The 16,862-nt window shown below is 34.9% G+C and overlaps 1 protein-coding gene across 1 annotated transcript in view; it reads left to right on the top strand.

Annotated features, from left to right (window-relative positions):
- LOC150107637 (uncharacterized) overlaps window positions 1-4,124 on the top strand; it is a 67,868-nt gene extending 63,744 nt beyond the window's left edge. The window contains exon 8 of the mRNA XM_090391443.1: window positions 3,596-4,124. Within this exon, the coding sequence (XP_090247569.1) occupies window positions 3,596-3,996 (401 nt within the window). The 3' untranslated portion in view covers window positions 3,997-4,124. The remainder of the gene's footprint in view (window positions 1-3,595) is intronic.
- Window positions 4,125-16,862: the final 12,738 nt, after the last annotated feature.

The raw sequence follows: 16,862 nt of genomic DNA, 5'->3' as shown, positions 1-16,862 counted from the left end.
GATGCATGGAGAGTGGTTGGTGAGTGGAATGCATTGCCAGAGTGTGTTGTGAATGTAGACACATTGAATTATTTTATGATACGGTTGGATGAGCATTGTGTGCAATAATGTGTACCTCCCACGACGAGTCTCTGACTCCATGGAGGTCGGATGTTAATAATAATAATAATAATTGTCTATCGCTATCCATTTTTGAAGTATGTTCCCTGAATTTTCTCGACTCTGTGTTCATAAGATCTTTTGCACTGTAATTTCCTCTGTTGAATGTACAGAATATATATAGCATTTCACTTGCATATCCTAGAGTTCAGAACATTGTGCTTTACTACATCAAACTGTTATCTCCACTCATTCTTCAACCTTTCCATCTTATTAAAATCTTCCTGAGCCCTCTGTTAGTACCATTCCTAATAATCTTTAGGAACTGCTCTACAAACAATGTTTCCCTACATTTCATTAACAATATCATTGACAATGAAAAAAAAAAAAAGTTTGAGTTTGATTAGTAAGCTCTAGTACTTGATACTGCTTCTCCACACCTCTTTGATATTTGTCAGACAGCCAATCCATCCACTGGCTTGATATATAAACTGATTTGTTGGAATTCAAATATCAACTCATGTAGCAAACACAGTTCTAATATTAATTTGCTATAGAGTTATGAGTTTCCATTGGCACTTTTTTGTTTTACCCCCTTGCTTCATATAGTTTTCCATAAATTATATAATAATTTGCCAGCATGGTTGGGTGAGCGGATAGCACTTTAACTCTCCAATCAGTAGGGTTTGTGTGTTCAGTTCCTACTATGGACATGAATTCTCATGAATGTCTTTAAGTGGAAGATAAATCTCATTGTCTGGTGTGAGACCACTACCCAGCTTATTGGAGATTTGCAGTGGCTTGAAAAAGTTCCATGTTTTGTCTTTATAGCTTATGTATTAAATAAAAAAATATATAAAAAATAAAAATAAAAGAACAACAAAAAAGCCTTGGCTCACCCACAGCATTAATATATTATAGGTTAAAAACCCTTTGCAGATAGGAGTGACATAAAAAAATAAAATTAGAAAGTGAATTATGAATAACAGTATATTTCCAATACTTCTCTCTGTAATGCACAAGTAAAGAAGCTTAATGGATATAGCTAAGACTTCAGTAGATGCTAAGAAAGATGTGATGTCAATGATCACATTGTATTCATTGAGGAAACTTTTTCACCTTATAAGAGAATACCTACCTGCTCTTTTTTTTTTTTTTAACATGAATGCCTTCTACAAAAAAAGGTGGTAAATCTGTTGTACTTTAGTACCATAGTTGGGTTGAATGTTATATAATCCAAACTACATTGTAGAGCAGAAAACAAGGAACTTTTTTCAAGTCACTTCAGGCCTCTAACAAACAGTGTGAGATTCGATCTGACAGCCTGTTGATTGAAAATAGAAATACTATTCTAATTGGACCAACTAGGCCAGCATATTTATACACAAAAGGATCTTAAATCTCATTGCCTCTTTCATTCCATCTTCCAAAGTTAAGATATATTAACTTTTTCTAGATTTGTCTTATTCAGAAGTTCAGATGTTGAAATTTCAACATTCAATACAGAAAGGAGCTTTCTGTAATCTTTAGTACAGTTTCTGCATGATTTGCTTTCAGCAAATCATGCAGAAACTCTGGAATCCTATAAAACTCTTTTAATAACTTATAATGCTTCTAACATGTCTCCTTTTTTTTCACCTATTGGCTAGTTTTTGAAGTACACAGACCGTCAATCTATTCTCATAGGAAGCATTTCATAGACCTGTCACAACATTGGTCACCGTGGATCATCTACCACTTCTTCCACAACCACATAATCTGATCTGCTGTTTTGGTTACCTTTGCAGTATGTCCTCTAAACTTCAACTCCCTATCCACAATCATCCCCAAATCTTTGGCCTCATCAGTTTCCTGCAGTTCAGTTCCATTGATATAGTATACACAGCTTATGATTTATTCTTCCCAAAGTGCATCACCTTACAGTTGGCCACATTAAACTGACAGCTTACCTTTGTCTATACTGCTGGTCTGTTAAAGTCATCCTGCAGGATCTCTACATCACTTTCATTTACCATTGCTTTTCTTAGTTTAGCGTCATCAGCAAACAACTGAATATTTCTTGTATCATTGTTGTACAAATTAAGCAACAGGACCAAGTACTGAGTCCTCATGTACATCACCTGCGTTCTCCTGGACTCAACTCCTCCATAAACCACTTTTTTGATATCTGTCCATCAGTCATCCTCTAATTCAAATCCCCAGATTCATATCTATCCCCATTTGCTCCAATTTATGCAACAGAGCTCTATGTGAAATCCTGTCAAATGCCTTTGCAAAGTCTAGCCATATCACTGAGTAGTGATTTCCCTTATCCAACTCTGTTGTCACTTTATTATACAAAGTAAGCAAATTACTAAGGCAAGCCCTACCCTTCGCAAGAGTATCATATTCCTATCCACCCAGTCTTGATTTCTGTTTTTCACCAATTTCTCCAATACCTTAACCACAACTCCTGAGATGCTGATTGGCCTATAATTTGCACCTACTGTCTTGGAGCATTCTTTATGCATTGGGACTATTTTGCCTCTTTCCGGTCCAATGGCATCTTCCCTGTATTGAGACATAAATTAAACCACTTGGTCAGAGGAGCCAGTAATTTCCTTGCACATTTTTGCATTACATGGGATGATATGCCAGTAGTCCCATGTGTGTGTGTGTGTGTGTGTGCATGTGCTTGCATTGAGGCTCTGCAGTATTCTAAACATCTCCATTTCTTCAACCTCAATTCTCCCATCAGTCAATGTCACATCTGGCATTGCAGCACCACAACCTAGATGGTACACCCCTACAAAATGCTCACTCAGTAATTCAACTATTTGGTTTGCTTCTGTTACCTCTCCACCACCACCACCAGCACCTTTGGCCTGCTTTAACATATAGGTCACTTTTCTTGCCTATGCCTTGCACTGCTCATGGGCATGCTGATCACCTTTTTTTTTTCTTTAATGCATATATTATACACACCCGAAACAATGTGTACTTTGCAATATGGTATGCTAAGGGAATTAATGGGAAGTCATTAGCCTCTGTTTAAATGTAGTCTAGCCATAAAGATACTTCATGTGCAAACTTTGTTTACTTACACTTGGACAAAGGATTAAACAAGAATATAATTTCTTGCCATCTCTAATTTAATTTCTAACCAAGTGAAAAAACTTTCAAGGACAAAACAAAACTAGCCAGTAGCCTCTAAAAGAAAATGATTTATTTTTTTTGTTTCTGGCAAAATTCTCTCTTTCAAGTGCTGATTTTAACTGAATAACAGATTCCTATGTTATTATTTATATAAGTTAGTACCAAGCATAAGGCAAGTTATTATTTATAAGTTTATAAATATAAATAAATATTTATAATATAAATATTTTTATAATATTTTATTATATTCTTCACATGGCCTAATATCAAGCATTAGAAGTAAATGGTAAAATCATATTCAGTTTGGTATCTGTATGTATTCATGCATATAGCTGTTTTAAGATTTTAAATTCTGTTGCAGAAGATGATGACAATTCTGCCAATAATGATGTACCACAAACAAGGAGAACTCTTTTAAGAAAAATGTCTGATGTAATGATAAGTTTTTTCAAAGAACCTTCATCACAGATGTCATCTAAATGCAAACATGATGTAACAAACTGCCCTTTTCCTAAAGAAGCTCTTAACCTCTTGAAGTCTCCAGCACTACCACCCAAATCTGACAGTGACTTTAGAATTCGGATACTGAGGCCTCTTCTTTATAAATTAAGAATGTGCACTTCAAGTTATCTTTTAGATGCTGAAGATTCCAAACTTCGCCATATTTTTTGTTCTCTTCATCCAGTGTGTAAAGCAGAACATTATAAAAGTTCTCTTCAAAACACCTTTCAAAAGTATAAAAATTTTTCAGATAATATATAATTATTACATAATTATATATAATACTTGATTGTTTTAACAAAAAGTTAAATAGAACAAAGAATACAAAATCTTAATGTTTTAATCTAATTCTTCTGTAATGTTTTCCAGAATAAATTTGTTTGTTTTGATATGTAGTCCAGTATCTTATTAGAGACAAAACTTATTACTTTTGGAGTTTGGATTCAAGGTACTGTGTCAAGATAGTGTTATTTGACACAATAAGATAGCATTTGGTATTGTCCTTTGCCTGCAGCATCAAACTTTCTCTGATGATTCAGTTACCTTCATATAACTCTAGATATCATAGTCTAAAGGGAGATCTATTTGGCTAATGAAATAGACTTCCTTGACTAACAGTTGTGATAACGATGGATGAAATAATCTGAAACCAGTCAGAAAAAATTTAGTGAAGTGCCATCATGATGGAAATACATGTGATATTCTGAACTAAATTAATTGGTTCCCAACGAGTACTATACATTTTCCAAAAACTAGCATTTGAAATTCAAATGTCTGCACAGAGATTTTCACTAGTCAAAAAAAAAAAAAAAAAAAAAAAACTAGAGTGAGTGGAGAGGGTAGTGGTGTAGTAGAGCTTTTGCTGCCCGGGGTGGTTCCCGAGTTTGCCACCCCTCTCAATACACACCAAAAATACTACAAAAAGTCAAAACAACGTATAGGGAAATAAATTAAAATACTATGTTTATTTTTGAAGTAAAACTTTAATTTCAACATTCTAAAATGTTATTTTTCTTGCTTTTCTGTTAACAAAATTCGATGATATTGGCAAAGTCTATTTCATAATAATGTAGGTAATCTATTTCTTAATCTATTTTATTTAGAAAAACTCCTCTCACAACTAGCAACACTTACATTGTGAGGAAAATTCACAGTAGTATTACAATATTTGGAAATGAGTTTTCGAGACTGTATTTTAGAATTAACTCAACAAGTTCAAAAAGGTTCAAAGTGCCGCCTGGGACAGACCGTCCCCTGCACTCCTCCCTACTACGCCTCTGGGGGAGGGTGTGTCATGAATGTTTTGTGTGCAAGTCATGTGGAAAGCAGGAGAATGAAGTGATGTATATTAACAATTTAAGGAAAGATAGAAAGTGCTCTGGAGAATGTGGAAGTAGTGAATGATAGTGCACAAAATATGAATAAGAGCATGAAAGAAGTGGTTGAAAGTAATGCGTATTTTTTAGTAATAGGAGAAATTAAAAAATAAAATTAATGAACATAAAAAAAGTAATAGCAAAAATAGAAAATGTATAACATAAATTAACTAAAAAATATTGAAATTAAAAGAAAATATACAGTAGATGTTAAAAATAGATATGAAGTTTTTATTCAGTTCAGACAGAATGAAATGAAGAATTCAGAAGTATTGAAGAACTATGGAAAGGTATTATTTCTTTCTTTATTTATTTCTTTATTTTATTAATTTATTTTATTAATATTAAAATACATAAAGAGATTAAGAACAGAAAAGATAATTATTATTATTATTAGTGACACTTCCAAGGAATCCGAAGACTCATCGCGGGGGGACACCTATTGTACAACTCTTCGTCTCCACTACTACACAGAACCTATACTACCAATCACCTACATCAACGCCATCTACTGCCCACAACCACCACCACTAGAATTTTTTGTCTGTAAATTGCGTGTGTTCTGAAGGGCCGATTTGTCTGTATGCGGGATGAAACACCCGAGTTTCCGGGAGAAAAAAACCCTGCTACCACCGTATGAGATCGGCTAACTCACCTTCAATTGAAAAAGTCCATATAAAGATTCCTCCCATCATGACGAGAATCGAACTTAGGCCTTTTTCCAATTGAAGGGCACAACGTACCGTCGTTCTTCCAATTGCGCTATGGAGGCGCATAAGAGAGAGTTTATTGAAACCTACTAAATGAGGCATAAATTGCAGCTAATAGAGTCACCTCTATTAGCTTGCAATTAACAGTGAATATACTGTATCCATTTCTTAACCAAATATGGATGCAGGAAGAATGGGCAGATGGATGGAATATTGGGTTACTGATAAAAATACCAAAAAAAAAAAAAAAGATTTTAACTGATTGCAATAATTGGAGAGGAACATCATTATTAAACACAAGTAAAATACTAACAATATTAAGAAATAATAATTAATTAAATAATTAATTCTTATTTCTAATAAGAATAATATTAAAGAGAATAAAAAAAAAAGAAATCGACTAAAGCTAAGAGAAACACAAGCAGGATTTAGAGCCAACAGGTTATGTATAGATCAAATAGCAGTACTACTACTAATAATAATAGCAGTAGTACTGCTATTTGATCTATACATGACCTGTTGGCTCTAAATCCTGCTTGTGTTTCTCTTAGCTTTAGTCGATTTCTTTTTTTTTTATTCTTTTTAATATTATTCTTATTAGAAATAAGAATTAATTATTTGATTAATTATTATTTCTTAATATTGTTAGTATTTTACTTGTGTTTAATGTTAGCGCAGTCAATAGAATGGTAGTGAAATCATTATATCAACTCTGTTGATTTCAAAAAAGCTTTCAACAGCATTGACTGAGAAGCAATATGGAAATTAATATCATATTATGGTATACCATGTAAAATTATCAACATAGTTAAAAAAAATATAAAAAATATAAAATACAAATCATACACAATAAAGAACTTTCGGAAAAGTTGGAAATTAAAACAGAAGTTAGACTGCATTCTCTTCCCAATAATACTTCTTATTGTTGTAGACAGGTTTATGAAAAATGCTATGAAAAACACAAAAAGAATACAGTGGAATTTAATAGAACAGCTGCATGACCTGGATTTTGCAGATGATATTTGTTTATGGGCAGATATATATGACAACATATGAAGAAAAAAATTAAAAATAAAACTCATTTTATTTTTAATTTTTTTTCTTCATATGTTGTTGTATATATCTGTCCATAAGATGAAGTTGACTGTTGGATTAAGAATAAATAAAATGAAAATAAATCAAGTGGCGAGAGATCTGAGATTCATGCTTGAGGTTGTACAAAAGAAAACGCAGAAGGAAAGATAGTGTGTGTGTGTGTTACCCAGGTAATAATGAGGAGTTTAGCAGAAGAGCAGTAATAATGAATAGCATAATAGACAGAATGTGTCAGAAGAGAGGATTGGAATAAGTGGATGTTTTGGAGGTCATTTGAAGACAGAAAGAAATTGTATGCAAGAGACACCTTTCATTTGAATGAGGAAGGACGTAGACATATGGAGAGATTGCTGTTTTCTGAACGAGTCAGTGTGTCAGTGCAGGGAAACTAGAGTTCCCAGGGTGGATGGTAGCAAGGGTGGCCTCTTGTGAGAATGGGTGCTTGGGAAAAGGGGGACGACATCAGGTAACACCGAGTCCAGTGGGGTTGGGAGGGGGATAATGCTGCTGAAAAATGCTGTACTCTGCTACTAATGCCAGGAGTATCCAGAATAAAGGAGATGAATTGGTGGTGCTGATAGCGTCAGCCTGGCCAAAGATTATTGGGATAACTGAGACGTGGTTGAAGGAAGATGATATAATAACAGGAATAGAAGTAGCAGAGTACAGCATTTTTCAGCAAGATAGGAGGGGAAAACGCAGTGGTGGAGTACTGCTTATGATAAGTGATGACTTATGTCCTCTAAGAGTGGAGGCTTTGGAAGGTAGTGAAACTGATAGTTTTGAAAGCATATGGTGTGAGGTAGAGGTAGGCAAGACAGGATATATAGTAGGGTATTGCTACAAGCCAAGGATTACAGAGGGTGGGGAGCAGGAGATGTTTAGGCAGCTGAGCTTGGCAAGTGCAAGAAGAATAATTGTTATGGGAGATTTTAACTACAGCAGTATATGCTGGGAAGAGGAAAATGCATGTAGTAATAAGGGAATGGAATTTCTAGAATTCTTGAGGAACAAATGTCTTAGACAACATGTAATAGAGGGAACAAGAGGTTCAAGAGTTTTGGATTTGGTCATAGCATCAGAAGAGCTGATAATAACTGAGATGACATCTCTCCCTCCCAGTTCGAGAGAGTGACCACGTGGTTTTGACTTGGAAGATGAATAGAAATGCAGGAGTATCAAAGAAAAGGGAACATATGTGGAATTATAAGGCAGGTGATTATAATAATCTTAGATATCAACTTATTACCCCAAGCCCTCATGGAGTCAAAGACTCAACTTGGGACAGTTCCATGGAGGGCAGAATTGGAAGACCAGGATATCATTAGTGCTTGGGAAATGGTGAAGGAATATTTGTTAGCAGCAATAGTAAGCTGTATTCCACGAGTGAAGAAGCAGACACAATTTGGTGTAAAGTGGATGACAAACAATATCAAACAGGAACTGCAGGTGAAAAAGAGATTATGGAAGAGATATAAGGAGAGAAGTGGAGAGCAGATACATGAAGAATATAAGACTCAGGCCAGGGGAGTGACTAGTATGGTGAGGGAGGCAAAACTGGAATATGAGAAGAGAGAGGCACTAAGATCCAAAGAAATTCCTACGGAATTTTTTAGTTATGTGGCCAGTAGGAGAAGAAATGGTTGTGGAAGAATGACATTGTGGGATAAAAATGGGAATAGAGTGACAGATGCAGAGGACATAGTGGAGTTGTTCAATGACCACTTTATTGGAGTATTTCATCCTGGAGAAGAAGGTTTTAATACTAGAGGAATAGAGCAGGTTCGAGGTTTAGAGGAGAGCGTGTTCCAAATACTGAGTACTCTGGATGTCAGTGAAGCAGTGGGACTGGATGGTATTTCACCACGGGTTTTGAGAGAATGTGCTAAAGAACTGACAGTTCCTTTTTCCTAGCTATTCAATGAAAGTCTGGCTATGGGAAAGGTACCCAAGGAATGAAAGCAAGGTAAGATAGTGCCATTGCATAAAGGTGGTAACAGACTGGAAGTGTCTAATTATAGGCCGGTTTCTGTGTCATCAGTAGTTGTTAAGGTCTTGGAGAAGTTAGTGAGGGACTATATACAGTGTTGGGCAGATGAGGGTAATGTTATTTATGAGAATCAACATGGATTTGTTAAGGGGTACTCTTGCTTAAGTAATATGATTGCCTTTTATAATAAAGTGACAAGAGCAGTTGATGAAGGAAAGGCATATACTGCCATTTTTTTTGATTTTGCAAAGGCATTTGACAGGGTGCCACATGATAAGCTGATATTTAAGTTACAGCACATGGATTTAGATATTGGGTTAGTCAACTTTCAGGATTGGCTGTCTGATAGGTATCAGAGAGTTGTGTATGGTGGAACAATATCAAGGAAGCAGAAGGTTATAAGTGGGGTTCCACAGGGCTCAGTACTGGGACCTGTATTGTTTAACCTTTATATCAGTGACATTGTCAACCTTCCCAGCTTCACATCATCTGTGAAGATGATGTGAAGCTGGGAAGGGTTATTAGTAATAGTACAGACGTGGCAGCTCTGCAAGAGGATCTGAATAAACTAGACAGATGGGTAAATGAATGGGGGGTCTAAGTTTAATGCAGCAAAATGTAAATCTTGAAGTTTGGGATACATCGATGGGAGACTGCATACTCAGTTGGAGGAACTGTACTGGAGGAAGTAGTGGGGGGGAGACAAGAGATCTGGGGGTGATGATCAATAGAAAATTGAAATTCAGTGGGGATATTGCAAAGGTGGTTATCGTAACCCAGAGGATTGCTGCAATACTGAGAAGGATGCTGACCTGCAGAGATAAAAGAGTTATCATTCCGTTGTATAAGACCCTGATAAGACCACACTTAGACTATTGTTCTCAAATTTGGTCCCCAGGATTTGAAGGGGATAAATTAACTGTATAAAGGGTGCAGAGGCAGATAACAAAGATGGTTTCAGGACTATACAATGTTAATTATGAGGATCAGCTGAGGGAATGTGGACTGCAGAGTTTGGTGGATAGAAGAAGGAGAGGCGGTGATATGATCGAGACTTTTAAACTGTTGAGAGGCAGTTACAAAGTGGAATCTGGGGAGTTCTTTCACTTGGCGGAGCAGCGGGAAGGAGTGATGACAAGGGGCTATCCCTGGAAAGTACAAAAGAAAGCAGTGAGCAAGAGGGAGGAGGAGTGGTGAGAGCAAGAATGGTCAACGAGTTCAAGGAGTGGTATGATAGACTTTGTGTTTCTTAGGAAGGAATTCCCGCGATGAGTCTCTTGACTCCATGGAAGCCTGAATAATAATAATAATAATAATCAATGGGATCAAAGAGTAACATATAAAATCTAAGTTACAGAGAGCAGAAACAATTTTTAACATGTTAGGGAAAATATGGAGATCAAAGCAAATAGGCTTAAAAAACAGAATCAGGTTATTTAATACAAATATCAAATCAGTTCTACTCTATGCATCAGAAACATGGACAACAACAAAAGCAATTCAGAAAAAACTGCAAAGCTTTGTAAATAAATTTAAACATTTATGCAGACATTTGACTGAAGCATTTAATGAAAGCTGTTCCTGAATTTGAAGACTTCTAGAAATAAAATGGCCAGAAATGATATCCAGTAAGGAGTTATGGCAAAAAACTAAACAAACCAATAATGTATGATGACATCAAGCAGAGTAAATGGAGATTGGATAGGGAATGTACTAAAAAAACTTGTAAAAGACAAACTCAAACAAGCATTAGAGTGCAATCTGCAAGGAAAGAGGAGGAGAGGTAGACTAAAGATGTGCTGATAGAGAGGAGTAGAAGAAGATCTCGGAAAGATCTGGACACAAACAAAGAGAGAGAGAGAGAGAGAGAGAAGCACAAAACAGTCAGATGGAGATCTGTGGTCATGACCCAATGGAGTGAAGAGGAATAAATAAGTAGGATACTGATAAACAGAGATAGAGATTATTGTTTCTCTGTACAAGATCTTAATCAGATTGCATCTGGACTAATATGCGCAGAGTTAATCACCTCGTTTCCAAGGTGTTGAGTAGATTTTGGAAAGCATCCAGAGATAAGTTAATATCAGATATGGATATAGATTGTGGGAATACTATCTGTAGAGCTTAACAGATAGAAGATAAACTGGAGGAAGAGAGAGAGATGAGGAGAATGAGCAGCCTTAACTGGAAGTTGTATAAGGACAGTTTCAGAATAATTTTTTTTTGCTTGGAAGTGGTGGAATGTGAAATAGGCTGCTAGAGAGTGTGGTGGGTGTAGAAACAATGAAGGAGTTTAAGGCACAATACACATACTGGCCACTGAATTAGAAACCTTTATTCAAAATAGTTAGCAGGCCTTGTTGGCCGAGTGGATAGCATATCCACTCCGTGGCCAAAGGCTGTGGGTTCGAATCCTGCTGTGATTGTCTGTGGAAATACCAGTAGTGGTTGGCAGTAGATGGCGTTGGTGTAGTTATGGTCAGCTGGTGATTGAATGGAGGAGATGGAGTTGTAGAGCAGGTGCCCTCCCTCAATGAGTCCTCGGACTCCCAGGAGGTGTCAAATAATAATAATAATAATTAAGAATGCTGCTGATCAGTAATCCAATAGTGTTGATCACAATGAGAAAAATGTAGGATCTTTCAGAGTTTGACAGAAGGATTATTGTGGGAGCCTCTCTGGCTGCAGCCACGATTTTGAAAAAAGCAGAGCTGATTGGTTTCTCAAAATGTGACATATCCTGGTGTTTAATCAGTGGAAAAATAATCCACATTGTTTGTCTAAGAGGCATAACTGTGATCCTAAGACAGTCTGTCAGGAATGAGATTGCCTGAGAAGGCTTGTATGGACAAACAGAACTTTCTCTGTCATATACAAGTCCTCTTTCATATCAGAAAACATCCTCTGATATTGCTGGAAAGTTGGGTGTCCTCCAAGGAATATCTGAACATTGTTGTTGATCAAGTCCATCCTGCAATCTTAACTTTATATCCAGCAGGTGACAGTTGTTTCATGGACAATGCTACTGTCCATGTTCAGTAGTGGCTCAGTGAGCATGATAGTGAACCACAAAACCCAGATCTGAATTCCACTGAAAATGTATGGAACATGTTAGAAAAAACAGATCCAGGAGCAAATTCTGTTTCCTTCAAATCTGAGCTGGTTAAAGTCCATCCTGCAATCTTGACTTTATATCCAGCAGGTTATAGTTAAAAGACAGTCTGGTGAATGCCTGCTATGTTGTAGACATAGACACAATCCAAAACCTTGTAGAATCTATGCCAAACTGTAATTCAGGCTAAAGAAGGTCCAACACAGCATTAAATAAAAGTTTCTAATTCAGTCGCCGATATATGTGACGTGACGTGACGTCCACTGTGCTGTATAGTGATGACTTTTTGCAATGAGTTCTGGAGGTCTAAAAATGATGATGGTAGTAATAATATTATAATAAATTTTTCCCTGATATGATTTCGATTAAGAATATGGCAACACAATTTGCTTTTTCTGATAAATTTATGACAAAGTTTATAATATTTTGCACATATGGTTTCCAAACATTGAAGAGGGAAAAGCATTTTTGTACTGACATTTTTTTGGATTTTACAAAGGCAATTGACAGAATTTCATATGATAAGCTGATATTTAAGTTACAGAATATGGATGTAGATATCAGGTTAGTGAATTGGATTGTCTCATAGATAAATTAATTACTGAAATAAGAGAACATTTTTCTGCTATAATTTAGAGAAATAATTTATCAAGCAGAATCAATCACAAAAAACAAAACAGAAACAATGCTAAACATTATCATATAATACATGATGATCTTATTATCTTTGCATACTTACTAAATTTAACAACTGGAAGAGATTATGATATACATAAAACTACTAATGAAAAACACACACACACACACAAAATAACAGATTAAATTATTTATTACAGGAAAGCATTACCATGACTAGATGAAAAAAAAAATACACTTGAATCATATATCACAAAATACATTTAAAAATATGTTGTTATATTCAACTTATGGCAATCATAAAAATAAACATACAGCAACAATATGTACATTACTTTACTGTACACTTGTATTATTACTTTTAACTGGTTAAAAGTAATAAATATTGCCAAACACATGTTATATGTTGGTGTACTTTGCTTCATTAATACAGGTGCACTGGATAATGTCCACATATGTGGACATTCAAAACATTATATAGTATTTATATAATATTGATTATTCACTGTAAAATTTTCTGGATGGAAACAATCAATATATATATATATAAACAAAACAAGATTAAAGCACACATCTCTTGGCTGTTTATTTCTGTACAGTTATCATTAATGCTTTAAAGACAACTCCCATAAACTAATTTTTATTAATATAACAAAGTACAAAGTCAGGCATTAACAATATTGATACAGTACTTCTTTTCATACCACATATACTGTATGTAGCTAAAGAAAAAATATTAAAAATGTAACAGTATTGCATTGGACAAAAACCAATCTTTTCATTATTGTTTAAATTTATTAAAAGATCATAACAAAATGTACCAGTAAAGAACATTCCAAAGATTTTTGTTCACATGAATGTATAATTATGAACAAATACAAAAGAGGAAGTATAAAATTCCAGTATTCTGTATTTTGAGTAAACAAACATATTAATTCTATTAATACTAGCAATAACTTAATCAATAATGAATACAGAATAAAAAAATGATAAGTGATGTGTGTGTGTAGTTTCAAAAAGAGTGGGACGGCTATAGTTTATTAAATATGTCCTTAAATACAGAATACTGAATTTTATTGTTATAGAGGAAAAAATTTGGCAGTCGATACTTGTATAATTTATATTTCTAGGTACTTCTTTATTATAATACTATGACTTCTAATATGTAATTTAAAAGGAAATTTAAAAAAAATCTGATTGATATCTTATTAATATACTAAAGAATAAAGTATTATGTACAAAAAATGAAGTTACAATAATGAGTACTTTCTTTAGTTTGATGATATTACCTTATGATACCATCATAAAATTAAATTATTATATGTGGTCACATTCCAGTTTGTAAACTTATTCACAGTGATATTAAAGTTTACTTTGTATTTTATGTAAAAAAACAGTTGGCATTTTATTTATTATTATAATTTTTTTTTTTTCAGTGATGTTACATTTGCTGGTTTTGTTAGTTGAATACATAGTATACCTGCTCTCCAACTAACAAGCTGTGTTTGAATCTCACTGCAAGCATGGATGCTTGTGAATGTCCTTAGGTGGTAAATAAACATAATTTCTCCGATTGTTACATGGTGATCAGCATTCATTAGAGTAATATTTATGGAAATTACTACCATGTTGGAGTAATAATTTGGTTTATTTTAAATTAAAGTTATCTGACATTAGCAGTAGTCTCCATAATTTTATCATAATAAATGTTAAACACATTTTATATTAGCAACGAATGCCATTGTCTGGTGTGAGACCACCACTCTTATTGCTGGTAGTGACTTAAAAAAAAGTTCCATGTTTGGTCTCTAAAGCAGATTTCAGGGATAAGTCTTAATCCACAACAATATTAATACTAATGTACTATAGTTTACAATCTTTCATTGGTGGGATTAAAATAAAACAAAACAGGAATTGCATAACCTAATTTTTAAATTATTGTTTTCGGGAAACTTGTGGCACAAGGTTTCAGGAATTAAATATATCATTCACTCTTTTCCTTGTGGCATCATGTTAATTTGTAATTTTTAAATTAGCTCACACAGTGACTTTTACAATTTTTCATATTAATTTTTAATGCACATTGGGGTCATTAAGACATTTAATTCAAGTTAAGTGTACTGTCTTCATTCTATTAAGCCATAAAATATAAATTAATTAGTTAAAATTCTGAAGTTCATTCCCATCTTTCTCCAGCATCTAAAATTGTCATCATGAGAGATTTTAATTTTGCATTAAACTAATATCAGGAAAGTTCAATAAATGAGGATGAGCTTACTGAAACTCTATAGAACAACTGCTTAAGGAATATGCACTGGAGGGTCACACATGGTCATAATCTGAGAGGTAGTTAAGGGCAGATAGATAGTATTTAGGAATGTTTATCTACAGAAATAGAATTCTGTTATGATTACAGTCAGATGGAATGGTAAATGGATGGTAAAAAAACTAAGCAGGAAGAAAGAACTATTTAGGGAAATAGCACAGGAGAGCAATATAAGCTACTGGTTCTAATACTGTGTTAGGAGTCTTTCAGTTAAGTAAGCTATTCTACTAAATGATATGCTAGTGGCAATGAATGAAAAGATGTGCATAAAATTAATCTAAACCTTGTCAAGAATAAGTAATGTAATAAGATGAAATGCAGTACGTACACGATACATGCACAACTGTTTTAAATGTTTCTAAAAATAATAAATACATTATGTTGAAAAAACAAAAAAATTTGCAATTAAAAATTTTGGGACCCTCGGACACCTATAAGTTATGGAATGTAACTCAAGACTGATTTGAATTTGAAATCACTCATAAAAAAAGTAGGTAATTTGTAGTTTTTAACAATCTAATATAGGCTTTGTTTATAAGCTTAAGTACTTAACTACTACTGTAAATTATATTATTTCTTATATCAAGATTGTATGATTGATGAATGTTGAAAAATACTTTGCAAATGAACATAAACTACAGTATTATTATTACGGGCAACTCCAAGGAGTCCTTAGATGAGTCTAAGGACTCCTATGGAATAAGGTACCATAGACCTGCTATCATCTTGGTCACTCGTCTCTGGATCCTCTCCACCTCCTCCCCATCAAGAAGAAACCCTGGTGCCCAAATCTGGGCACAGTAGTCTAGTTAGGGTCTTATTAAGGCTCGATACAGAGGAACAACAACCTGCTTGTTAAAGTATTTTTCAGCAACCAAGTGATTTGATGAGCTGGTTTAGCAACTTTTGTGGTGTTCCCCCCCCCCCCCACCCCCTAAACTTCAACTCCCTATCCATCAACACTTTGAAATCCCTGGCCTTGTCAATCTCCTGGAGTACAGTTCCATCAATGTGGTATACTGCTGCTAATCGTTTCACCCCAAAATGCATAACCTTACACTTTGCCACATTAAATTGACATCCATTCTCCATAGCCCAGTCCTCCAAACTATCCAAATCATCTTGCAAAATTTTGACATCCTGTGCACTCACTTCTGCACTGTATTGCTCTACCCAACTTTGCATCATCAGCAAACAAATGAACACTTTCTCTCAGTTCCTTTCCTATATCATTAATGAACAAATTGAAAAGTAGTGGTCCAAGACCAGAACCCTGCGGCACCACTAGTCACAGGCCGTCTTTTGGACTCTACTCCTGAATAAACCACTCTCTGATATCTCTCCATCAACCACCCTCCTATCCATCTCACCAACCCTATATCCATCCCTATATGCTGCAGTTTACTGATTAGAATTCCATGTGGTATCCTGTCAAAGGCCTTAGCAAGGTCCAGTAGAATCACTGTAAACCCATTACCCTTATCTAGTTCAGCCGTCACTATAAAACGTGAGCAAGTTACTGAGGCATGATCTACCCTTCACAGAACCATGCTGTCCCCCATACAGTATCCCATTTTCATGTATCCAATCCTGTATTTTTCTCTTGACTATTTTCTCCAAGATCTTGACAACGATTCCTGATATGCTGATCAGTCAGTAATTTACAACAGCAGTCTTGGGAGCTCTTTTATGCAGTGGAACTATTTTCCCATCTTTCCATCCCCTCGGGACTAACCCAGACCCGATTAAACATCAAATTAAATTAAACAAATTAAACAAAATGGTTAAGGGCACTGACAATTCTTTAGAAGCTTCACATACGACACGAGCTGGTATACCATCCAATCCCACAGATGTATTGACATTGAGGTTTTGTAATAGA

This window comes from Typopeltis vanoorti, chromosome 4, assembly GCF_054136105.1.
Source record: "Typopeltis vanoorti isolate ZY-2024b chromosome 4, IOZ_Tvanoo_1.0, whole genome shotgun sequence".
Taxonomy (NCBI): Eukaryota; Metazoa; Arthropoda; class Arachnida; order Uropygi; family Thelyphonidae; genus Typopeltis; species Typopeltis vanoorti.
This window is presented reverse-complemented; position numbering and strand designations above follow the sequence as displayed.